The following is a 27,054-nucleotide window of genomic DNA, read 5'->3' on the forward strand; positions in this document are numbered from 1 at the left end:
AAAACTGAGGACAAAATTCAACTTTTTTTCTCAAAATTAGTTTCCCAAAAAAAATTCATGCTCTGCAAAATTTTTATGAAGGAATACAAAATTCTAATTGACAATGAGAAACAGATACGGCTTCTCTAAACACTATGCAAAAAAACTGCAAGAATTTGATATGGTTTCAATATTTGTTCCAAAAAGTTCATCTGATCCACCGCAATGCATTTTTGTTAACATTTTGAAAAACAAATATTCAAGTTCTTAAGATTTTTAAAAAATGGATTAATTTTTCTTCTCAACAAAAAGATTTTGATACAAATCAACTCTAGGCCCGATATTGCAATTACACGTAGCTTGCTTTCGTGGTTTCATTTTTCTTCTCGTCGACCGATTTGTTTTCAGAAAACTAAATATTTTTAACATACAACTAGCGGACCTCATACACCTTTAGAGTCATCATGGTGATTATTGTTCTGATTCACTGCTGATGCGTTAAAAAGTCAGAAGAAAACAACTGTTTGCTTAAAAATCTATTTTGCCAATAATTTTTACCAATCGTATATTGAAGGTTGAAAGTTCAGTTTGAGATCAATAGAAGCTCAAAATAAAAAAAAATATTGTGCTATAATTTTAACATGGATATCTTTTTTGCTAGTAAGTTTGACAATTTTATAATCGAAACATTGTTTCCTGGCTGACATCAAGTTAAGTTATGTCAACTGTCAACCCAAACAAAGAAAAGCAACACATCTAGATTTTTTTCCTCGACTCTGAAAGCTGGTCCAATTTTTCGGATTTCTAAATTCACACGGTAAAGCCAACATTAATGGTAATAGTTATCTTGAAGCAAATGCTTGGCTTCAAATTTGTCGACTCTACCAGCAATTTAAATATTTCAGATATTTTTATGCTTTATGAGCTTGTGGAATGTAGAAAACAACAAGCAGTGATCCGCTCTCCAGCATAAGTTTCTTTTTTTTTCAAACTATTAAGATCTTAAAAATGTGAATCTTTATTTGTCAACGCAAACTAATACGGTTTTGGACTTGTTACTCAATTAACTTTTAACGTTTTCTTGTGGTTACGACTAGAAACATACGCTCCTTACTTTGACCATCATACATCCATACAAAATTCTACAACACCCTGTACCTTATTGCAACCTAAGTAATCACATTAAAATCGTTAGAGTTCGTTGATACAAAGTTATTGGCACAAATGAGAAGACATTAAATATTAAACTCAATTTTGTAGCTAAATTATGTTTTATTTCCTTAATACCTGAGCGGCAAACTTCCAAAGAAAAATTGTTTACGGCAATTTTTAAGGCAATTTATTGCCATTTGAGTTTGTTGAAATTATATTGCAAAATTTCGTAATTGAGATATATATTCGAAAAATTGAAAGTGAAATCAAATCCTTGGATTAGCATAAGTAGTTTTGGAGATTAAAGCAAACAGTCTCAGATATTTTTATGCTTTATGAGCTTGTGGAATGTAGAAAACAACAAGCAGTGATCCGCTCTCCAGCATAAGTTTCTTTTTTTTTTCAAACTATTAAGATCTTAAAAATGTGAATCTTTATTTGTCAACGCAAACTAATACGGTTTTGGACTTGTTACTCAATTAACTTTTAACGTTTTCTTGTGGTTACGACTAGAAACATACGCTCCTTACTTTGACCATCATACATCCACACAAAATTCTACAACACCCTGTACCTTATTGCAACCTAAGTAATCACATTAAAATCGTTAGAGTTCGTTGATACAAAGTTATTGGCACAAATGAGAAGACATTAAATATTAAACTCAATTTTGTAGCTAAATTATGTTTTATTTCCTTAATACCTGAGCGGCAAACTTCCAAAGAAAAATTGTTTACGGCAATTTTTAAGGCAATTTATTGCCATTTGAGTTTGTTGAAATTATATTGCAAAATTTCGTAATTGAGATATATATTCGAAAAATTGAAAGTGAAATCAAATCCTTGGATTAGCATAAGTAGTTTTGGAGATTAAAGCAAACAGTCTCCAATTTATGAAAAAAAAGTACAATCCGCATTTAAATTAAGTGTAATCCAATGTGTGAACTGCCTCAGTGTATTCTGAGGTTAAAAGAAGAAGCATTTTTTGGAAAAGCCATTATTAACTGAGGTAGAGTGAGCTATATACAAGCTCAAAAGCGACTTTATAGATAAAAGGATTTTTTTCAATATGTGCAGAATTATCTTTTTTAACATGCATTTTTGCTATGTAGCAATGGTTTTTATAGAGCACAATATTTCGAAAACAAAAAAAAATGTTTTTTCGTGGACTGAATGGTTTTTCTAAGAAAAATTGAATTTTCTGGTTTTACTCATTTACGCAAAAAATTATGTAATGAAAGTACACTTGGAACCACTAACTTCATTTACGTTTCCACAGGCCAAAGACTTCAGCAGTCCCACATAAATAAAAACTCTGTAATGAATTTTCTGTAAAAAGTTTGAATTTACTATTTAGGTAACTTTGAGCCGATAAAACTTTTACTGGAGTATCAGTCAAGAAAATTAGCTGAAATGATTTTAAGAATAAACTTTAGACCGAGCCCGTCATTTGTTTGCAAAAAATACCTCAGTGACTCAACATACTAGGAGTTATAAGTTGAAGTGTGGCCAAAAATTAAAAATGTTTGAATTAATTGGGAGCTATTTTTGGACAATCAAAATCAATGTGCAACATTCATTGACTTTAGGGATCATAATCTGGTAATAATAATAATTGAACGAGCGTGTTTAGATTTAGTATTTAAAGAATTGGAAGAGTAATTGGCTAATTGAAGCGTATTTTATACAATAGGTAATAAACGCCAGCTTAAAAAGTCATTGAAACTTGTCGCAAGCAAATTTCAAAAAATTCCCAGAACTTCAAGTGTTTTCCGCAAGAATTACAAACTGGAAGTCGAATACGGAAGTTTTCTAAAGGTGCCACTAATAGCTACATAGCAATGACACCAAAATTTTTCCTTTGTTGTACCCTCTCTGCCTGTGAATAGGAGGCTAGTTCTGTGAGAGCTATTAGCGTCGTGTCCTGAATAGAATCAAAGATACCACTCAAAAGGCCATGATTATATATTGGCTAATAGCGTTAAAAAATCGCGAAAGAAAAATTGATCTTCCGTTGATGGTACCCTTAATGATCTTAGGTATGGAATCCAAGATTGATCAACCCAAAAATTCCCGAAGGACATTGTCAGTCTTTTAGGCAACTAACTTTTATTGAATTCAGGACCTATTTTGACGCATGCTTTGATTAAGTGTATCTGTATAGAAAGAATTGCGTGCGTTTTCTGAGACAAACTTGATCCCAGGTTGAGGAGCCAGACAGAAGTAACCTCTGATCAGACCCAAATCGAAAAAAAAACACGGTGTGCTTCCAGACCAAAATTACAGGATCTTGGAATTTGTTTGAGCGCACAAACGTCTGGACAATGAACTAATCAGAGGTCACTTCTGTCTGGGTTTTTCAGACCGAAAGCAGATTCAAGCGCATAATAGTCTGATCAAAAGTTTTGAGCGTAATTGAGTCTGATCCGAAACTATTTTAAGCGCTTTTTTTTTACTTTTTAAAGTGAGATTGGTTCTGCTAAAAGCCAACAGTAAAGCGTTGTTCTGATCAGAGGCTCATCTAAAATCGGATGGCGCTGAACAGAGGTGATTTTGAGTGCACTTCAGTCTGATCAGAGCCTTGTTCGAGCGCACTTGAGTCTGATTGGAGGCAAATTCGAGCGCACCTGTGTCTGATTACAGGTGGATTTGACCGCAAACTAGTCCGCTCAGAGGAGGATTCGAGCACACGCTAGTCTGATCAGAAGTAACTTCCAAGAGCACGATAGTCTGACCGGGGTTAATTTCGAGCCCACAAACAGTGCGGACAGTGGCCTGGAAAATATCTGGACCTCGCAATATGGCAATTTAGAAAATTGTCTATTCAGTGGCAATTTGGGCCATGGGATGGTCTGATCAGAGACCATTTCAAGCGCACCACATCTGAGAAATTGTTGCTAATTTGTCCGGACCAAAGTGGCGCAAAAATCTGGAAAATGCTCTTATTTGAGAATGATCAATAGTCACTTCCGTATAGGGAGGTCTGATCAGAGAGAGAGAGAGAGAGAGAGAGAGAGAGATTCGAGCGCACACGAGGTTTTGAGTGCACATCCGTCTGATCAGAGGTCACTTACGTCTGGCCCCTCAATCTGTAATGGCTCCGATTGCGCTCCCAGTACGTCATATACCACCCTTGTTACAGAGCACGTGACATTAGATATAAATTAATTATGTAAAAGTATGGCCGGTGCGCTTGGGCGTGGGGCAAATAATATGCACGCACTAGACTTGGGGGTTGAGTTCAAACTGAAATGATTCGACATTTATGGACATTTATGAAAATGACCATAAATGATTCAAACATTTATGGTCATTTTCATCCCGAATTTATGTGAACCCTTGCAAAAATCGATTACTATTAGGCCTTCATTCTTTCAATCAGATCTCACATTGTCTCCTAGTTGTCATAATTAATTGCTTCCAAAGGGAAGAACATTTTCCCCATTTCAAAATTAATTCAACAATAAATATTCACCGAGGAATTTTCTTGCAGACTTGATTTCTATCGGAGGATTTCATTAACAATTGTTGAAAGAACATTTGCAGACACTAAATTGACATTCGAAAAATCAGATGAATGTTGAAATGAACAACTTCAGTTTTCAGTTAGAAATAATCCATCTATAATACGTGACAAGATTGGTGTCAAAATATCAAAAACAATACTAAAAAGGTAACAGAGTGCAGCTAATTATTTGTCACTGAACAGTAACCGATCGATCAGACACGATTTAAGGTCATTCATCAACAAGCAAAAACGGGAAAATTTATCCTGCACGCAAATATTTATATTTGAGGTTCGGCATACGGACAAAGTCTTTGAGAAAATTTTATAATCAAAGCAAACAAAAATTTTATTTGAGACATTTTATCGCATCTAAACTTTGAAAAATCCTACTAAAAGCAAATTTTTGTAAACAAAAGTTCAAATTTTGTGTCAAATTTTCGCCTGTTAGAAACATATTAGAATTTGATAATTCAACATTAATAATCTTCGCAATAATTCTAGGCATTGAATGGCATCCATTTTAAATGGTCAGCGGTAATTCAGGTCTACAAAAAATTCAACATATTTCTCCTCTGCTTTTGCGAACAAATTTTGTAAATAAAAAAACCGTTTTAGTAATCTGTTATGGCTGTGAAAATGTCTACATCTATTCAAAACACATTATAAACCTAATGCCACAAAATTAATTTGACAAAAAAGATTCTCTTGCAAAAATCCAAAGTCCTCAAAACTTCAAGTAAAACTCTGGTAAAAGAGCAATGTACATTTTAGAAGAACCTTAGCTTTCCGGAAATGTTTTTTTCAAATCTGGTGCTTAAACACGAAGCCTCCAAAAAAATTTGTTGCCTAGTGTTTTACAGAAAAATCTATATTGTACAGCGTTTATGCGGAATTAAAATTTGGGCTAAAAATATTTTATAAAAAAAAGTCGAATAGTTTTTAAGAAAAACCTTAACACCCTTGTTTGCCATTTGGAATTCAAATTAGTAAGTAGTTGTCGGTCAGAGTTAAAATTATAATCAGATTCAATCAATAAGCTGGGAATATTGGCTGCCAGTTTTGACGCACAACAGCCACAACTGATAATTACCTATATTGCATTGGTTCAAATTGAAAAAAAAAATCAAAGTATTAAAAATTTTATTGAGTTTTAATTCAATATGTTAATCAAATGCACCTTTAAGCAAAAATTCTGATGTTTGAAGTTTTGGAGTCTCTCGAAGTTTTGATGTCTCCAAATCCATTTAACGAAGGAGAAAAAAACCGTGAATTTTTCTGCAGAACAATTCCTTAAAGTCAGGTTTTAAATAATGGTTTGTTGTGCAAAATTGGTTAAACAATCAAAGCCCCCCTTGGTTGTTTACAGACACATTAATTTAAAAAGATACTTTTTTATAAATTGAAAAATTAAAATTTTTTAATTCAAATTGGATACACGTTTTTCTCAACCATATATTTTCAAGTCAAAACTCTCATTAGCATTTAGAAAAACGATTAACTAGAAATTTAAACGTTACCATCTAACTCCAAAAAAAACTTGGCACATGTTTTTGATGAGACTAAGTTAAAATTACAAAAAAAACACCAAAAACAAAAAACACTCAAAAACTAACAACCAGTTTACGCGAATACAGAGTTTGAAGCCATCAAAGTCATTAGCTGTTGACCGAGTAAAATATTTTTTTCATTCTGTTTTTATACATATAGTCTCAGTTATTATAGAATTGAAAAATTTTAATTGAACATTTGGGTTGCTTTTGAAAACAGATGAGACCCGTTACGAAGGGACTATAAGAAAATTTTTTTGAAAACGCATATTGTCAATGTTATAAATTATCGATTAAAACGAAATATCATAGAAAATTAAAATATGCCCTACGCGAAGGGAAATGGCACCTGTCAATGATGACAACAAGATACGAGTTGACAAAAATGATATTCGAATTAAAATTGCGGGGGAAAACCATTACACCACATATTAAATTTGGATGTACATTTTCCTCGAAAATTCAATAATGCTGTATTTGACATTGATTTATGCGTTCTGTATACGTTCTCTATTCAAACAATTATTAACTCATTCCTTTAATAATAATTTTTGGCGATATAAACATTAGACTGTTTAATATCAAATAGCAAATTAGATTTGAGCAAAAATTAGTCAAAAATTAAGCACATATAACTCATAAATGTATTTGATAATAGTTTGAGTTACAACGTTTACTGTTCTAAAAAAAAACAAAAAGTGAGTTATAACTTTTCTTGCAACATATTACCGATTATACTCTTTTGATAAAGTGTAAACGAACTTCAATAGATAAAAAGTGAAGTGAAATAATGTTGAAAAGCCAGAAAAAAATCATGGCTTCAAGATGAATTTGAATACTATTTTTTTATATCTGTTTATTGATTTCAATTTTCTTTGATTTTTTTTGAAATTAGCCGTTACGTGCTAAGCAACCAAAAGCCTCCAACCAAAAGCAACAAATCACAAATAGAAATTGTCTAAATGGGTGTAATGTACCAAGCGTGATATACAAACAAAATCTTCCGCAAAATTTGGATATGAAATTCCTCTATAGTTCTATATAACAACTTCATACTGGACGTAAACATTAATATTGGGATTTGATGAGTCATAATAGTTTTTCAGACTGAGCGTACACCAGCCACAGTGTTTACCATATTCAATTCATAAAACAACCATTATTACTCTCGCTGTTTACAACAAAAAAAAGAGAAAACTAAAAAAAACTTCAACGCTGTTTTTGGACTTTTAAGATTAATATTCGGGAACAGAATTTGGTTCGAATCTCAGCTAGAAATTTTAGTCAATGGGTTCCAAAATATCAAGGCAAATTTGGCGTTATGAATTCAAGAAATCAGAAAGAGTGCCCTGTTCATTGTTCTTAATATTTTGTTATATAGAAAATGCCTCAAAGAATACAAAAATAACACCAAAAGCAAAGAAGCTATTGAAAAGGGTTGATCATTCGCTTTTGAACAAAGAGTTAATAATATTTCTAAAAATCAATGCTCGGCGATGTTTCATCCCCGCTCATTAACATTTGAACTTAATTTTCCTCCAAACGAAAAGATAGAAAACTTTCAAAAAAAATCCCTTGCTGTTCGGAAATATTTGGTGTTTGAGTAACGAGACATAATTGAATGATTAAGTACAGCCCTTCTACATTAGAGGGTTGAAGATCCTTGCGAGATATGTAACAACAACATGTATAAAACTGCGAGATGATATGAACAAAAACAAACTAAACAAAAGTAAAAGCAAACATTTATTACTGCAAAAATTCAATATCTGTTTTTAATAGCAGTTATTGACAAAGTCAAAACATCGTCAGATAAAACCTAAGTTACAAGAATTCACGTGTCCATAAATATAGACAAGATTGAACCTGTCCTCGAAGGACTAGGGAACAGACCGACAAAAATAGGAAAACAGAATGACAAAGTTCAAAATTTCTTCGAAATTTTTAAACTAAATAGTTTCAAGTTAAAACAAAAGATAACTGAAAAATATATTTTAATGATCATAAGTGAAAAAGTATTCTAATAAAATGACTATCAGAAGAAAAACTCCCTACATTAAACAGTGTACCTATAGATCCCATTTTTTATCCTTTTAGCTACGTGTCACTCAAAAAATTGAAATCATTTTTTCATCAGTAGATCATTGCAAGCCATTATTTAATAAATCATCAAAATAGCGTTACCTTGAGTTTCCTGGCATTACTTTAAGTTGAACCTAAAAACCCCCTCGTATTTTATTAATGTTATGTGTTATTTCATAAAACGTGATGAACTAAAAAATGGAAATGGTTGAAAACATTGAACATCGAAAGTTACCTTAAAGAATGAAAGTAGTAGAAATTTTTCAAATGCCGAAAAAATATTTTTTATTTGATCAAAATTCATTTAGAATAGCATCTAAAAACTCTTCCTTTATGAGTGATATATCAACAAATTGATAAATTGATTTTCTAAAGCAAAAATGGGAAGACTTCAGCAAGTTTATTTGATTTAAAACAAACAGGATATCAACATATACAAAAATGCAAGCTGTTTCTTTTTAAATTGAGGAGTCAAATTATTTTCCTGAAACTTGTTCATCCGGAGGTTTAAAGGCAAAAAGGAAGGAGATTAAATAGACACTGTATAATTCATGCTTTCTCTTCAAAAAATACAAAACATGTCCCTTCTCAGTCCGTCGATTTCTCTGAAGAACTTCAATAATGCTGTTTTAACCCTCCAAAAAAAATAACTGGGATCTTTGAATGAAGTTCAAAGTGGCTTCAAGTTGCTACCGATGAAATAAGGAAAGTGCAAAAGAAAAGGAAGAGCAAAAGAGAACAATATCACAAACAAAGATAACATTTGCAAACTGTCTCCAAGTGCTGCCATTGAGCTTCATGAAACAGGGTGAATTTTTTTCTGGATTTTTATGGTAAAGCAATCAACAAATAAGAAAAGCATCCTTGAAGTAAAAAATAGATCAAGTGCAATTATTCTTCTACAACTGCGCAGACATCGCTAAAACGTTCCTGCAAAAGGCTGCAATGATATTTAAAAGTACTGAAGAGAAAGTTTGAAAAAAAACTTTTTCAAAAAACCCAGATTGTTTAGTCGATTCTTCTTGACTCCAGAATTTTGAGCCAAAAAAACTCGGCCATGTCACAAATTAGATGGATATCCTGACACTATTTTGCTGAAAACAAAAAAATCACGAAAATTTTCTTGAAGTGATTTTCAACCTGAAATATGTCTAACATATCTGATGTTCCGCTCAAAGTAATGCTATCTTCGATTCCATTATGTTATGTTCCATATATGACATGCTATTAAAAATCGAAATATAGTAAGCTTTAGGAACCATTTTCAAAAACTTCTTATTTTTCATTTTCTTGGCCCGAAAACTTTGATAATTATCTTTTGTGCTGTAGGCAACATAAGTATTGAAATTTGCATATACAATTTTACAAAAAGGACACAATTTAGTCTGGAAAAACAAATAAAGAAAAAAATACAGTTACAAAAACAAAAAAAATGTAAATTTTTCTTTTTTTTCAACAAAAAAATAGTAATATTTTTTAGAGCTCTTGATATGTCAGATATTTAAACGAAAAACAAGAGATACTCTCTTAAAAATTAGTTGCTTTTTGGATCCTGTTTTAACGTGGTTACGGTTGCTCTCATCAAATTTTTCAGTTTCTTTTGGGTCATTTCGCTAAATTTTTGAAACTAGTGCTACAAAAAAAGAGTAATGCAATTACTGACTGAATCGGAGAGTCAGTAGTCTATATGTGGTTCTGAGTGGATATCGGAACTCCAAAAAATAACTCTTTTTGAATAAACTTTGAAACAAATTTTCAGACTTAATTGCAATTTTTCTTATGCTTAACATTAATTAATTTTAGTTAGACATCATGAAAATTTATAATAAATATTGCTGACAAAAAGATTTTATTTCAAAAAATGGCTGAGAAGCTTAACAATTAGAAATGGAGCAGCATAGAAGCAAAAAAACACAATTTCATAGAGGCTATAAGTATACTTCAAATGAATGTTTACTTTCCAAAAAAAATTAAAGATACATCTGTGAAAAAATTACTAAAACGAAATTTTCAGCGATTTACACCGTTTCCAAAAAAATGCCTTCAGGGACTTAATTATACTGCAACACTTTAACGGGAGTTTTACGAATAGATCTTCCAAAATGAAGCATTGAAAACATTTTGAAAATCTGTCTTTGTTTTTTTTACCCTCCTTAAAAATCTCGCTGTGACAGTTATTTTGGAAACAAATTGCTATTGAACGGAAAAAACTTAAACCGATAGTTGAATTTCCTTAAGATTCCGCTCTTGTTCTTGATTTTACAAAAATTGGATATACATTTTGAAAGTTTTGATTGCAAAAGAATGGTTTCGCTCAATGTCTTTTGCAAAGAATTAATGTAGAAAAAATGTTATAAGATTTTGTCAGAAGATAGAAATAACTTCTAATTACTTCAATATTTTCTTAGGTATCCATATTACTACTCCTTTTGTTCGTTTCGCCAGATCCTCAGTGCTCAAGCTCAACTTTAGTAAATACTATTTAGCTTCATCTAGCGAACCTAAGCAAACGTTATTGAGGACTGAAATTAGACTAAAGAAAGAATATTAAGCAACAGGGAGTTGATCTATGTCTGAAAAACTAACTATAAATCATTTATCTGTACCATTTTTTCTAGAGGAAAATCTAGAGATTTATTCAAGCTTTACAACAACAAGTTAACGGGTGCAACAAATTCTGATGTTATGGCGGAAACGCGATCACTGGTCTAACCATCCAATCACAAATTCATCCGACCAGACTACTAATTTAGAAAATAAATTTAATAAAAGTTTATACATAAGTAATGGAATTGGAGATATCATTAAATTTAATGAAAACAAGACTGCAGATTTCATAAAACAAGACAGTCAAACATTTAATACTACTGACGTCAAGGCTAAGCAAAAGTCAGTGATAAGTAACTATCTCATTATCTCAGGGTAGCGACAAATAGGTCAGAGTTCGGAGAATTTTGACATGTTTTTGCTAAATCAACACGAAAACATATACTTCATCCGTCAGATTCGATTTTTCATAATTTATTGTTACAGACAATGCGAACAAACAAAATGAAAAAGAACTGAAACTTTCTTGGTTGTATTATTTTTATACAGATTTATTTAAATTTAGTACAACAAATTGAATTGAGATCCTGTAAATATTTAACCTTTTAGCTAAGTTTTCTGAATTCATATCTTTAGAATACAAAACAGTATTCTGTTCTGCTATCTATTTTTGTTCAGACCCTCTTGAGGGGGGAGGAACTATATACTTTAATGGGGTTTTTTTTGTTCACACAATTTTGACCGATCGATATATTCATTGTACAGAGTTGTGAGTGGTATCATTAAAAAGCCCGCCCGGCTCAAAATATGGAATAAAAATATTTTTTTAATTTCGTTTTGTAGAGCGAGCTATAGTGATTTAAATTTTTAGAATAATAGAACAATTTGCCTTATTTTATTCACATTTTCCGGAATTTCCGACTAAAATTTCGTCAATTTTGCTAAAATATCTGAAAATTGTCAAATAGTACTGTTGATTTTATTCTAAAAGACAAAAAAAGTATTGTTTACTTTTTGATTTAATTTTTTGGCAAAAATTCTGGCGAAATGGTTCAAAACTCAGCCTTTTTCATCAGAAACTGCCCGAAATAAAATTCTTTAGTCCACTTTGATTAATTTTACCGGAAGTAACAACCCAAAATCAACTAACCCAATCTTCTTAGACTACAATGGAAGCTAGGGTTACTTCCACATCCGTTGAGAGTTGTCTTGAATTAATGTTTTGTTTGCGTTTTTTGCTGATTTTACTCTATGATTATCGAAAACGCAGCGTTTATTTTTGATCTTTCAGCTAACAAATTATCTAGATCTATTACATACGAAAAAAATGAGTGTTCTGAATGGACGAACAGCAATAGAAAGGCTGGTATTGGTTCAATCCTGCACGGTTACAATCCAAAAATAATTCGGGTTGTAGTTAGTCGGTCCTTTTTTTAAAAAAAAATTCGATCTTCGATCTCTTCTTCGTTAATTAAAGAACAGATTAATTCAAATCAAAGCTCAGTGTTAACAGGTCCAAATGGCTTTCTAAGCAATTCCGATTTAATGTATCTTGTTTCTTCACCCGAACAATTATGGTCGTTATGAGTTTTAAAACTCTTTAATTTTTAAATAAACAATGGCTTATTGAACTTTGCCACTATTTTCATTTGTTTGGTCAACTTTTAGCTTAGTGTCAGCAAAGAACGAATGTTTTTCTTGCTTGTTCTTCTATTGAATTAAAATATGATCTTTTTTTGGTTTTTCGCGGTAAGTTATGGTTTTCTGGGTTTAATACTAATAGATTTCACATTTTTTCTATTTTTAGCCGTTGGCCAATTTTCTACGTTGTTTTCTCGTTTTGTCCCATTATCTTATTAATGACAGTTCACATATCACACATATATTAAATTTTTGGTGTTCAATTAAGGAACAATACAACATGTAACAGTCTTTAGAGGCATAGATTAATGTTTTAACGGCTTTGTCACCCAATTCCCGAAGAATTTTTTTCATTTGACTTTAACTATCGTTTTCACTTTGTCTTTTTCGTCGCAAAAAATTTCCTGGATAATGACAGGTCTCATTGGTTTTTTATGGCAGAACAAATGAGCCTGAATTGAAATGATTGCTATTAGCTTTCAAGACTTTGAAAACAATTGTTTTTAAAAATTAAAAAAAAATCACTTCGACTTTGAATTTTTGTACTGTTTTGTCTATTTGTTACCTAGTTTCGTAAATTACAGATCACACATGAAAATATTGTTGTTAACGGAAGTTGTAAGTGTACAAAATTTAATGTTTGTAAGGAATTCCTCATGAATTTACTGGCTTCGGCACGTGTTTTTCGCAAAAAAAAAGTAAAATATTTTTTGTGATATTTGACTATATTTGACGTTCATTTTGTAGACATGAGACATATTCTGAAAAAAGTTCTCAGGCGCGTCTTTTCGAAGAAAAATTGCACCTATTTAATTATTTCATTTTGTAGCTAATGGCTTTTATGACTTTGAAGAATGTTTTCGAAGAAAACAAAGGTATTTCTTAATTTTACCTCTTCTTCAGTTTTTGTTTACTTTTTACTTAGTCTCATTAATGTGAGGTCCCATACCACATTTTTGAGCTTCTCGAAGAAGATGCAATTAAAAAATTTTTGAGGGGCGAAATATGGCTTAAGGCATCGACAGCTTTTTCTCGCAATTTTTAATTGAATTTTTGATTGTTGTCTCTATTTGTTGTTCTTTTTGTAACAGCATTAAAAACTGAATTGCGACAGGTCTTAAAGCTCTCCTATAGAGGCCTTAGAGGCGTAGTTTATTGTAAAACATTTAGATATTTTCAGTTGACATTTAATGGTTTTCATTAATTTTGAAATTAATTGTTTTTAAAAAATTAAGTGATTTTTGTTAACTTTGCTGGTTTTGTTCTTTTGTCTAATTGTTACCAAGCCTTGTTATGGACTGGTCCCATATCTAAAAATAAAACAAGTTTTTTTCTTTAACTTCAGTTTTATCCGATGCAATCTTGACTTTGTTATTAAGTTTTAAATGGACATATAGTTTTGAATGTAATTGATGTTTGTTTTTGTTTTCTCAGTCTGTATTTTGTCTTGCCTTGCTTTCTTAATAATGACAGAACGCATCAATCTAATGCGGCGTTTTTTATTAACTTGGATTATTTGCTTTGTTTTTTCTGTTCCTCATTTGATATACAATTATGCCAAAAATGTAATGAGTGGGGTCGGAACTTTATGTCCGAACGCACATTGCCGAGCCTCCTTGTTTTGCTCAATTCTCTTTTCGGTATTCGTTATTGGGATATCTCCATCGGTTAAAATTAAACTAAATTTAGCGCACTGGTCAACTTAAATTTAGATTTTTCAGGTTCTGCTTCATTTATGAATTAAATCGTTCAAAAAAACCTAAATTATTAGTCTGGTCATTTTGTTGAAATATTCGATCAAAATTTACTTAAAGAGAATTCTCACTAGAAATTTTACTTTATTCGCTCCAAGAAAAGTCCGGTTGGGGCTGATTCCTCTTTCGTCGTTTTGAAATTAGAGCTCTTTGATGACGTATTGAAATGATTTTACAATCTTTTTAGTTCTATATGATAAAATGTCTCACACGTCAAAAACTATTTGTTTACTCAAAACAAAATTAAAAGTGCTCTACCTTGAATAGTGGTGGTAATGCAAGTTCAAAATAACAAACAGAACACTTCAAATCATCCACAAATTTCACCAAAGTTGAGATGTTTATAAACTAATCACGCCGACCTCCTCTTCAAAGAAATAATCAATGAACTCACCTGGTATTATATTTAATCAATTCTCAAAAAGGTGGATTTATGACGATACGAAAAAAAACTAGTCAAACGGTGGCGGAGAAATTTTGAAAAGTGAAATGAGCGGGAGTTATTTGAATTAATGTTGAGAAAATTGGTCAGTTTTGAAAAGGGGAGCGGAAACGCGTAATATCTTGAGTCTAAAAGCAATATTCCTTGCGGGCTAATTTAAAATTCTTTTTTATTATTTTGACAACAAAGGACTCATGCTAAACTGGGGAAATCTTACAGAGCTGACGAAAAAATGCGGACTTGATAGTGATATTAATGAATTAGTGGTTAAGTAACTTTTAAAAGCTCTTTTGTGGGTAAAATAAAAAGTATTGCAAAAGACATGGCGATAGACATTTCTTAATAAAATTTTACAATAGCGTCACAAAGATGAATATGAGCTTACTTTTTCCTCGTTTCGTCACAGCGATAAACTTGGTACTTATTTACATTTATTTATTGAATAAATTAATCAAAAATTGGAGAAACAAACAAAACAACATTGATATACAACAACACTCATCGCGATTCCCAATTTTTCCTTAATTTGATCAGGAGAGGGGAATATAACAGGAAGTAAACAAAGATTCAAAGCAAAGATTCGTGAAAAATTAATATTTACAATTCCGAAAAACAATGTTTCATCTTTTAGACACAGATAATAGCATAATATAACATGTGGCACCTTAGTGTCTTTTCATAATGACGTCATTGAACGATGATCTTTTGTGTTCTCTCCCTTTGTTTACTGAAGCGTCGAGTTTTAAGGTGTCACAAATAAAAAGCCGTGAAATGAGCAAATAATTGGAAAGATAAACATACCAGTCTAAAATAGTTTGAGAATTTCTAGAATAGGAAAAAAAATTTGGCGCAAACAAAATTGTGAAAAATGGCATACAAAAAATGAAGACTAATTTGTAAAAAGTGAACTAGGTAACACCATAGAAACTATTACACACAACAGCGAACTGGGGTGCAGTAAAAAGTGATAAAATTTGCAAATAAAATGGGGGAAAATTATAACAGTAATGCTTTTAAATAACCTTTACCTCGCATGAAATTGAAGAATTTCGCAGCTTATCATAAAATTATGGTTCCAAAACAAGTCAAGTTGCAAAGGTTCCGCTTTGAAATGCAGCATGGGAACTATTCTGCCATTTAAAAACTATACATGCCTCCGAGAACGTAATTCTGATGCAAAAACGTATTGTGGACGTATTCTTTCTGAAAATGTTACAAAATATTATAACTGCCCCAGTTGAAGACGTTCGGTGACTTTGTTGTATTGAAAGTTTCCTACATTATTTGGTACCGTAGAAGGACTGTTTCATATTAAACGAAACTTGATACATACTACCACGACATGCAATCTGATAATTTTCTTGATATAACTTGGGGCTGTTGAGCATAAGATCATGGGCCAGAATATGCCTTGGTCAGATCTTACTAATAGATTTGATTGGATATTAAATTTTTTGTACAGTTATTTAATTTGAGCAAATATAAATTTGAGCAAATTCTTATAATATGTTGAAACACATGAAAGGATCTTGGAAGTTCGGTTATATATTGTCTCTCTACCTAAGAAGAATATTATCAAGACGTTTCAGGTTTCGTATTAAAGGGCGACCGTGATTAAAGTTTTTGCAAGATGCACGGCAATTTTGGCACTAATTTTGCAGGTTTTGTTCAGTCAATTTTTGCCGATCGATATATTCATCGTACGTCCCTAGTAACCGCTCTAGTTCCCTATACGTCCCTAGTACATTTTCCGCGAAATTACGTCCCTAGTAACCGCTCTAAGGTAACTAACTTCCGCCGTTTAATCGTCAACAAAACCCGCAATTTTTGATGACTTTGTCACCATTTTTCGCAATTGCCCGCAACCTTCATGTCAATTTTATCCGCGTCCTCATTAACCGCAACTTTAAAGTCATCTAAGAAGCACGGTTTTTAGTTAGATATTAGCCAAATCGTTTCAATTGCTTTTAACTGCCTTAAATTTTGTTTCAGAAAGAAAGGAAAATATCGTCCTTAAAGAGTCGGAAGAAATTCTAAATGCAAAAGCTGATAGACGAAAGAACACTAACAGAGACTAAAAATGACCGATCAACAGAGAATTATCTAATACAAATGACTGATGAACTATATGACTGATTTTTGCATCAAAATCTCTCTGCAAAAGTTTTCTGTTTAACCAATACTAATTGTAATTAAATATAAATATATCAAAAAACGGGATAAAAATATCAGAACGTCGTGATTATGTCTTAAAACGCTAATAATAACAATAACAACAACAATAATCAACCTTCCTCTTAATGAAAATTTTCGAGAACTTGCGTGTGCCAATTTAGATGCATCGAAGTTTTGGAAACTTCAGAAAAATCTTTTTAATTCTTTTTTTTGTATTTGTTGTATAAGTTAAAATTTCTGTTCAAAATCTGTTCTCTGACCCAAATTTTAGCCAATATGAAAAATAGCACTGAGGGATTTTTATCAAAACAATCAAAACAATAAAACAGCACTGAGTGATTCGCGTAAACAGTCGCACGATAATTATAATCAACTGTCAGAAGATCTAAAAAGAAATAGCGGTCTGTTGAGTGCAGCCTATTGTTCGTACGCTTTGTTCTAAATTGTGGTCAAAACTGACATTGTTTCTGTCACTAATTTTTTAAATCAGAAATTAGAGCGCAGCATAAAATTGAAAACGAGTAAGTAATCACGCCAAATTGCGGACATTGGTGACGATCTCCTCACTCACAAGTTGTGGACATTTCTGACGTAAAAACATGAGTTTAAAAAATGAGTGACATGATTTTCTCACGATGTTCCACAGCTTTTCTTCTCACTGTCCACACTCCAACCAAATTTCACCACGCGAAATGGAGTGAAAATAGATAGCCACTCGTGTTCGTAAAGCCGAACTCCACTGAAATGGTAGGATTGGCAACGAAACATCAACGCTGATTTTCAATTTGAAAACATGTTTTAGAAGTTCGCTTTTTTGAGAAGTTACGGAGATTCAAACTACGGAGATTGTGAACGTTAGGCTCTTTTCCGTTGTGTTGTTCAAAATTTTGCATTTCTGCTTAAACTTTGATCATTTTTTGCTAAAATATGATAAATTTGTTTGCGGTAACTCATTAGTTTTACGTTTAACAGTAAAAGGAAGATTATGAAAATTTTGATACAACTCTTTTTTGCAAACTTTTCAGGTCAATTATTGAAACTTCAGTTTTTTTATCATTTTTTTAAATTAAGAAAGGCAAAAAAAGGAGTATTTGTTCGACTTTGTAAAGTTTGAGAGGTGGTGCAGAGATAAAATCTGCTGACACAATCTTCTCAGATTTAGATATGATCTAATTACACCTGCGGTTCTTATGAAAGTTTTCTGGGAGTAAGATTTTTGCGGTTTTTCTCTAATAAAAGCCAATAATTATCAGAAATTTTTTTATATATATTAAGATTTTCGCGTGCCAAAAAAAACAATTATCCAAGTTTAGAGAAGAGTTGAATGTTTTTACAGCTCTGCAGCGAACGCAGGGCCAATTTCCGTCTTTTCGTTTTTTAGTGCAATGAAAAACTATTCTGATTTTATTTTGGGAATGACATTTTTGAAGTTTTTTTATCCCAATCAAAACATAGCCTTCTCCCTAATAAAAGCTCAATTTTTAGGTGGTGCATTTGCGTTCCATTAAGATCTAGTGAAAAAATAGTTCGTTGGATAATTAGAGCTCATCGTTTTTATGACTCCGACAATTGTATTGTTAATTTTTAATTAATTCATGAGTATTGTCAGCAGCTGATGATCGTCTTGTGCTCTTATGACTGAGTCTAAGTTATCAAATGTAGAATTTGGCATCGCTGTAGGCTTACAGATTATCTAATGCTTTCGGTTGATACATAACGTTTTTGTGGTAAAATTACTCAATAAGTATCCAAAATTCATCATTTATTTTTGATAGAATGACATTTTGGTCAAATTAGCTGTTTCGGTAGAATTTGAAAAATCTTTTTTGGAATGGAGAAACAGCAGCAACTAGACCATTTTCTCTATACATGTGGAATTTCACAGTTCTGAAATTAATCGGATTGTAATGGGGTGAAGTAAATAGAACATTTTTGCCTTTGTTTTTTATGTTAGTTAAAGACCGGAATAATTTCAAGACAAACCTCAGATATTGACCAGTCAAATATCCCTGCAATGGGGCCAATCAACAGAAATAGTAATTTGAGCGCAAAGCTTGAGATTTTATTGGGTTCCGCACCGTTTGCATAAAAATATTTCTGAAGTTTTCAGTTCTGACTGTTTTCGTTGTTAAGGTGTAGTCTTTTGACTTAGTCTCAAAAATGACATGTACAATTGGCCACTTAGGCATTAACAATTCAAATATCTACCATTTTTAAGTTAAACGCTTACGGTTGTTATGTCGTCTGCTTTTAAAAAAATTCTTTTCAAAAAAATTCAAAAACATAATTGTAACTTGAAAATTGCCATAATTTATAATATTTCTGCAATTTTTAAGCCTAATCTCAGCAATCAGAGAAGTTAAAACATTTGAAGCAAAGTATACTGTATCCTGCTTTGCTGTTTTTTTAAATTCTTATTTCTTTGCGTTGTTACTACATAACCATTTTACATAACCAATTTATTTAATTTTTGACAATTTCAAACTCTTCATGTTCTCTGTTGCTATCTTGTCCAATCATCACCTTATTGGCACATTAATGAATAATGAAGTATCATCTTAATGGCAACGAAGAAAGCAGCAATCGATTCTTTTCAATACTTTGATTTTTTTCATGTTTTGTGAATAGATCTTTATCTTTTGTGCTTCGGAACCATTTCCTCATAAAATTGAATTGACTTCTTGATTTTTGCATGTATGTGCAATTTTGCAGTAGTATGACCTTGTGAATAACGACGAGTCTCAGTGGTTTTGTTTGAAATTTTGTGAAGAAGCCAATGGGCGATTTCAGTTCCTTTAATTGCCAGTTGCTTTAATGACTTTGATCTTAAATGTTTTAACAAAGTGTTCACGTTTTTTTTTCTAGTTTTACACTTTCTGCTTGTCTGTTTATTTGTTATTTATTTTCAATAAAGACAGATCCTATATCTTTCTTGGTGAAATGGAAGTCATTTGGCTTTGTTTACTTTTTATCTGATGCTAAGCTATTTTGACTTTTTCATTAGGTTTTTTTAAGAAAAAATGGATGTTCTTTGAATGTTAGTTAAACTTTTTTTTATTTGGTTTTTTTTGTCTTGTCTTTTACTCTCCTTAATAGCAGGTATCATCTAATGATTTATTGCTTCATTTGTATAGTCGTTAGAGCGTCAAGCAATTTCTTTAATGAATACACCAATTATTTTCGAACAGAAAGTGATTTATTGAAAGTTTTCTATCTCTTCCTCATTTGGTGGACCATTAAGTCCAAAACTTGGTCAGAACATTATGAGCGAACGCACATTACCGAGCCTCCTTGTTAAAACAAAACTTTTGCAGTGCCTCGAAACGACTAGAACTATCTGAGAAAAGATCAAAGACGTCAAAAATTCACAGTGGAGAAATAAAAATAAAAAGTTTAGCAAACTATTAAAAAAACTGAACAAAAAACTTAACAGATTTTCCTTGGAATCATAGAGCGATTATGTCCTTATGCCTCCGAACTCGAAAATCGGGGATTAATGCCTGCTGTGGCTGTTCGATGAGAGTCTTCGGCTATCACGAATTGTCTCACGAACTTCACAACGGCCCGGTCGATCCAGCGAAAGATTTTCCGATTTATCACCTTTATTTAATGACCAAAAATGCAAACTATTGGTAAATTGAGTGTGCAAAGGACTGTCTTTTAGGCTCACTCGGGAAATTGAGACAACTCATCTCCAACACTTCAGGACTCAAAAAGTTACCTTCATTTATGGCAAGTTAAAATTATCAATCGTTGGAAACAGTTACCAACGTCAGGGTTTTCCGCTTTAGAAACCTGAATTACGCTTTTAAGCTGTTGAGTGCACTTGAATTCACTGTTTCCAGCTCAACTTATATCTAATATCAAATAAGTTTTTCAATTTTTGAAGCTATAAAGAGTCGAAAAGCTTTCAAATGTCAATGCATCTCTCTAATTATGCGGCTAAACTTAAAGCGATATTGAAATCGTCGGCCAAATTTCTGGTCACAGTTTAGAAGGTTTTTCGGATAGCAATCAAATAAAGTCAAATTTAGTGATAGGTAAGCCTGGTGTGTATATTTAGCAAAGGGACGTCCTCGCTTAATTATTATAATTTTAGGTTAAAACTATAATCTCCAAAAGCCCGTTAATGAATATTGTTTTATTTTGTTTTGGTAATGTTCAGGTCGTAGCAAAAGGAAGACAATTTTGTCATTACCCGCAAAATGTGCCAGACAGAATTGTCAATAATTTGAATATCGAAACCTTTTGCCTATCAACTAATCGATTAAAATTTTTGAGATAAAGTCAATTTAATTGATTGATGGTTATGAGCCTCAACTATTGGAGCATTAATCAATGTATCAAAAGAAAATAAATGCGTAATACTTATGGTTCTGTTTGGGCTGCGTTATCTGGCCCACATATGCAGCCCTATGGGCATACACAATTTGGTTTGAAGTGGAAAAATACAACAAAAACAATTTCTGGGAGGTGGTAGCAAGATCTGATTGGTGCTATAGTGAGTTAAAATTTGGTTATTAAAAACACGTTTAATTTAAGCTGTAGTTGATAATTTTTAGGGCATTCAATTTGGGCGCCTACGCTGCTGGTGAAATGGTAGCGTCAACAAAAACAATCATCATGATTGCAATATATATGACAGGTAAAAAAAATAAAAGGTTCTCGTCATAGAGCCTCAGACACGCCATCAGATCCTTTAGTGATATGGAACTAAATACACAATCGGCTTTTTTTTGTTCAGTCAATTTTTGCCGATCGGTATATTCATCGTAGATGTTTGTGAATTGTATCATTAGAATGCCCGTCCATCGTAGAACATATAACTAAAAACATTTTTTTTTAACTTTGTTTTTCCACAGAGTTATCGAGGTTTAAAATTTGTGAATATTTGACAGATTTCCGTGGTTTCCGTTCACATTGTCCAATTTTATGCTATTTTTTGCAATTTTGCTTAATAAACTATGATAACAGAAAAGTGTTATCGAACAGTTTGATCCAGCTTTTAGCTGAATATTTTTTCAAGTTTCAGGCTTTTTTCAAGAAAAATAGCACGAAATAGGCTACCACTTTTTTAAAATATACCGGATTAATAAACCTAAAAGCTGCTGCCGTAATCTTCTTTAACTCCATGACAAGCTAATTCTAATTGGGATTCCTTTGAGAGTCTTCTTGAATAAAAAAGTGTTTTTTGCTAAATTAACTCGATAATTATGTAAAATTCAATTTTTATGTTTGGTATATTGATATTTCTTGTTAATTTATCCATACCCTTAAAATTCGGAACAATAAAGTGTTTTTATTAGATGAAAAGCAATAGCAAGGCTGTTTTTGTTCTAATCGTTGTTTCATAAAATATTTAAAAAATTCGGACTGTAATCAGTCGATATTTTTTTCAAACATTTTTGCATTTTTCTTCTTTTTTCTACGTTAATTAAAAAAACTAAATCAAATCAAGGCGTACAAATGACAAGTAAAATAGGTTTTCCATGGAGTTTCAAGGAAACTTACGTCGTATTTTAGGCTTGTCTAAACTTTAAAATCTATTGCTGTTTTATGTATAAAGTAATGGTTTCTCTGCTCTTATACAAGGACTTTTGGAAATCGATTTTTGGTTCTTTTCATGTTTTTGAACATTTTCCTCGCCATTGGTGTTTTCTGATGGTTTTGTCCCAATTTCGATTGATCAGACTTTACATCATTGGTATTTAAAAGGAAGGCACAATTGAGCACATCACTTTTTTTGTGAATAGATTTTGGATTTAACTGCATCGAAACCGTCTTTTACCAAAAAGTTAATTGATTTTATTTTTGTCGTTTTTTATAATCGTTAGACAAACTGTTGATGTTTTCAGGTCTTAGCAACTTACAACGCATGAATTGAGGAATCTATGCGCTGATTTTGGTCACTAGCTTAAATTTTTCATGATTTTAAATCAAATATTTTAAAAAGTACTTAGAAGCATTCTTAATATTTACCATTTACTGTTCTTTTTTGACTCTGAAAAAATACAGATTGCCTATAAAAAAATTGGTGCTAAAAAGTTAGAATTGAACGGATCAATTGTTTTTTGTGCATCGCTTATTTTTTTAACTTTAACGTCCTCGCTACCGCATTTCTGAGAAAGAATGAATTGTTTTTTGATTTTTGTCTTTGTTTGTTGTTCTTTTGTAGCCGAATAAAATTTATGTGTAAAAGCTGGTCTAGTGGATCCCGATGGAAGAAGAAATGAATGTAGTTGCTGATTTCATTTGATAGATGATTTTATCACGATTTTCGAATCAATAGTTTTTTTTTTTAAAAAAATAGGTTTTTTAAATTTGTACTTTGAGTTCTTTTGCCTATTTGTTACCTAGTCTCATTAACCACAAGACCCATGTCAAATTATTGGTGTTAAACAAAAGCAAATTTATCTAAGGCAACGCATACTTACGAATTCAATTCCGTTTTTTCGAAAAAAACATATGATTAGTTTTTGATTTTTGTCTTCTTACGGTTCTTCTTGTAGACGTGACATATTCGCTTAATGACAGATCACAATGAATTTTCTTTGAGATACAAAAAACAAAACCTATTTATTGATTTCAGTTGCTACTAGTTTTTTCATCTTTGAAATTATCTCTTTTCGAGAAAAATTGTATTTGTTAACCGTAAGTTTTTGTTCAATTTTTTTAATACTTTCTATCTAGGCTCATTTTTCAGAGGTCACATATCCCATCAATGTTGTTCAAAAAGCGCCGTTGACTATATCCTAATTGCGGTCCTAATGTCTTTGTAATGACGTTTGAATGAAAAAAACTACCTAAATATTTCGATTAATAACTAATGGCTTTCATTGAAATTATTTGTTTTCAAGTCAACAAAAATGTTTTTTCTTAGAAAAAGAAAAACTTGGTCGTGTTTGTTCTTTTTCGTCTAATTGTTTACGATTATTATCACGGACTATCTCGGTGTAACTTTAGTGAAGAAAAAACTATTTTGTTTTGTTTAGGTTTTCTTTGACACTAATATGACTTTGATATTATGCAGTTTTTTTCTTAAAAAAATATACATTGAAATTTGGATGTAATTGTTTGTTGCTGTTATTTGGTATCTTTTGTTTATTTTGTCTCATAGTCTTTAAAAGGCAGGTCTCATCGGCCCAAGAATGTGGCATTATTTACTTTTACTATGTGATTAATTTTGATTAATGTGAGATTTTTATTAAAGTTTTCTTTCTTTTTCTCATTTGGTAGACAGTTAGGCCAAACTTGTGGATTAACGGGGAAGGAACCATATGTGCAAACAAACATTACAGAGCCTCTTTGTTTGGATATCGATGACAACGATATAACATAGATTCATGTATGCTCTTTTAACGGTCAATAAATTGTTAAGACAAATTTGCGGTCTATTTTAAATTAATTATACTAAGCGAAAACTATCATAATGGGAGTATCATCGTCAGGACATGATACGAGAAATACAATTACACCAATTGCAATTATTTATTTTGTGGAAACATGAAATGAAAAATTGTCTTTTCTCCGTAAACAGTTCGATAAAACTGATATTTGGTAATCAATTTTTTCTATTTAATCGATTATTTTATCATACTTTTTTCAAATTTGAAGTGATTGTACCTAATATTAAAACCCAATTACCGTAGATCGAGAACGTTGATGACAAATTATTAAACCAAATTTAACCAAAATTGTTTTGTAATGAAACGAACAAACATAAAATCGTTCAAGGAAGCAAAATCTGTGTCGGATAGAAAACAATTGAGGGTTTGAGACACATTTTTCCGAACTTTTACTAGTTGGGATAATAATACTTTTTCAACTGCTTTATTCCAATATCTTCCTTTGTCCAGAAAGTGGAGTGGAGTGGACTTTTCAGTTTTTCACAATGTTCTCCTTCTCTTGATTTTGGTAACCTTTTCACGAAAACCGACTGAAGTTGCTAATTACGTTGTTTCACATGTTTCCCGTTTTATGTTTTTTATTTTAAGAAATCGACAAAATTGTCAAACTGATCCATATATATTATTGAGGTTTGTTATAGAAGAATGTTGTTATTAATTTTCTGTGTTTTCTTTAGAGCAGTCTTATTATCTTGTTTTGATTTTTAAATGAGCCTCTTAACAAACATAAATTTTTTCAGGCTCTTAGTTTAACATCTTCAAATTGTAATTGAAATTTTTCGCTCAGACGACAATTGGATTGGTGGGTTATCAATCAAATTTTACTTTTTACGCTAAAACCTTAAATTTAATTTAACTTTTTCTTTCAAACAGATTTTGGTTATAAACTGATGCTTCCAGTTGAAACGAATTGCAGCGTTACCTATTTTAACTTTTTAATTTTCCATTTGATTGGCCCAGATTTTCCCAGACTGCAAGTTATTGTATATACTTTATAGCCAAAAGGCGTGATTTTAAAACACTGCATATTTTGTTTGCATTTTCAGCCGCGGCGTTTTAGTTTTAAAAAACATGCACAAAACATGTAAATATCGTAGTATGTAAATACTGCCCAAAAAATTCTGCGTATGTGATTTTTAAATGCTTAAAGCGAATCTAGAAAGTAAACTAGCATACCTTGTCCGATTTTTATTTCATTAATCAATTCGTACGCTTAACTAACGGTAGTAATAAGCAAAGTTCAACTAAATTTTCTGTTAAGTAAGATTTTAAAGATTTTAACCAAACAGCCAGCGGTAATAACGAATTTTAAAAAAGTATTTGAAAGAAATTTTTCAAATTGAAGCTCAAAGAGTCGCTTCGCATAAAATTCTGGTTTCTTCACATCTACCCGCGGATTTCAAGATCCACCACTTGAAATTTCACAAGCAGGAGTACGATAAAACATCGGGAGGGTTAAAAAGCAATTTACACTGTGAAAAGCGAACAAAAACCTCTAAAGTTACACAAAAATTGACTGCTCAGAGCACCCATACTCACTCCTTTTCCTCTAGCGTTGCACACAAATTTGAAGGGTACATAAATTTTACAATCGTTAGGCTGTTGTTTAAATTTATCAAAGTAACTCAGATTTGAAGAGGGAAAAATAAGTCGCCGTTTTGACTGTTTTTTGTGTATTAGTTGCTGATTTTAAAATCAAGTTTTAGACGGATGACGAAAATTAATATTTGATATTGAAACCAAAATGCATCCGGTTACATTGTTGGCGTTGAAACGTCAAAAACAGAATCACTAAAACGTTCAAATACAGCCTTAGCGAAAACAAAGAGATTACAAGTTCAGCTGTAAAACATGAATTGTTCATTTTATGAATATTTAAATTAGGTTCCAATTTTCCCCCTAATATTTGAGACAAAACCTTTTGAAAAAATTACTGTTTGCGATTTAGTCTGAGATAGCTAAGAGCTAAAGTGATTTTAGAACTAATTTAGATAGTAGTTAGAAATCAGACACCGCAAAAGATGTTCGAGTTTGTATTTTGATTAATGTGACATATTAGCAGAAGAAATAGCGTGCGTTAGATGACAATTCTGTCAGATCATATTAAAGTTAACATGAACAACTTCATTGCAACAAGCTTGAATATTTATCAGTCATCAATAAAGATTGATAACGCAATAATAGCAATAGGTGAGTGAAATTTAACAAGTATTCAGTCATTTCACAATATCACTACCCCAGGCGAACTCCAACGGTTATCTTGTAAGATCTCGCAAGATATTGCAAAAGAGAGTTATCTTGCATGATCTTACAAAAGAATGGTTATCTTGCAAGTCTCCTGCAAGATTCTGCGAAGATGACTGTCTTCTCCCAAGATCTTACAAAATAACCTCTCACTGATATGTTATTATTGTGTAAAAATTTAAGTAAAATCGTGTATCTAGCCACTAAAGAGGAGCCCTTTTCCAGCTTCTGCAGGTATCTATGTATGTATGAAAACAGTGCAAACGGAAACTTTGATTGCGTAGGGTAAACCGAGCCTCCAATTTACTGCTGTGAGGCCTAAATTGCGAAATTTTTTGTCTACACATATTGACAAAAAACACCAGCATCCACAAAACAATAAAAATTTACATGTTGAGGGTTCAGTGGATCAGAGGAAATTTTCCCTGAAAGGAAAGACCATTTTAGTTTTTATTTGCTAATCTTGCCAAAACAGGTTCTTAATTAGATAAAAAAAAGCAACCTATAAACTTTAACGACGAGCAAAATTTGAGCATTATTGTACAATTTCAAATCTATCTGAAAAATTTTAGGTCACC

At 31.8% G+C, this 27,054-nt stretch overlaps 1 protein-coding gene across 5 annotated transcripts in view; it reads right to left on the reverse strand.

The window, feature by feature from the left end:
• Nucleotides 1–25,932, reverse strand: part of LOC142349284 (uncharacterized) — a 39,914-nt gene extending 13,982 nt beyond the window's left edge. The window contains exon 1 of one of the 5 annotated variants that reach the window (XM_075400746.1): nt 25,772–25,932. In XM_075400746.1, coding sequence (XP_075256861.1) covers nt 25,772–25,812 — 41 coding nt within the window. In that variant the 5' untranslated portion in view covers nt 25,813–25,932. The other 4 variants (XM_075400751.1, XM_075400749.1, XM_075400747.1 and 1 more) reach the window with 4 other exon arrangements.
• Nucleotides 25,933–27,054: the final 1,122 nt, after the last annotated feature.

Source organism: Convolutriloba macropyga, chromosome 11 (genome assembly GCF_964194025.1).
Source record: "Convolutriloba macropyga chromosome 11, txConMacr16.3, whole genome shotgun sequence".
NCBI classification, from domain to species: domain Eukaryota; kingdom Metazoa; phylum Xenacoelomorpha; order Acoela; family Convolutidae; genus Convolutriloba; species Convolutriloba macropyga.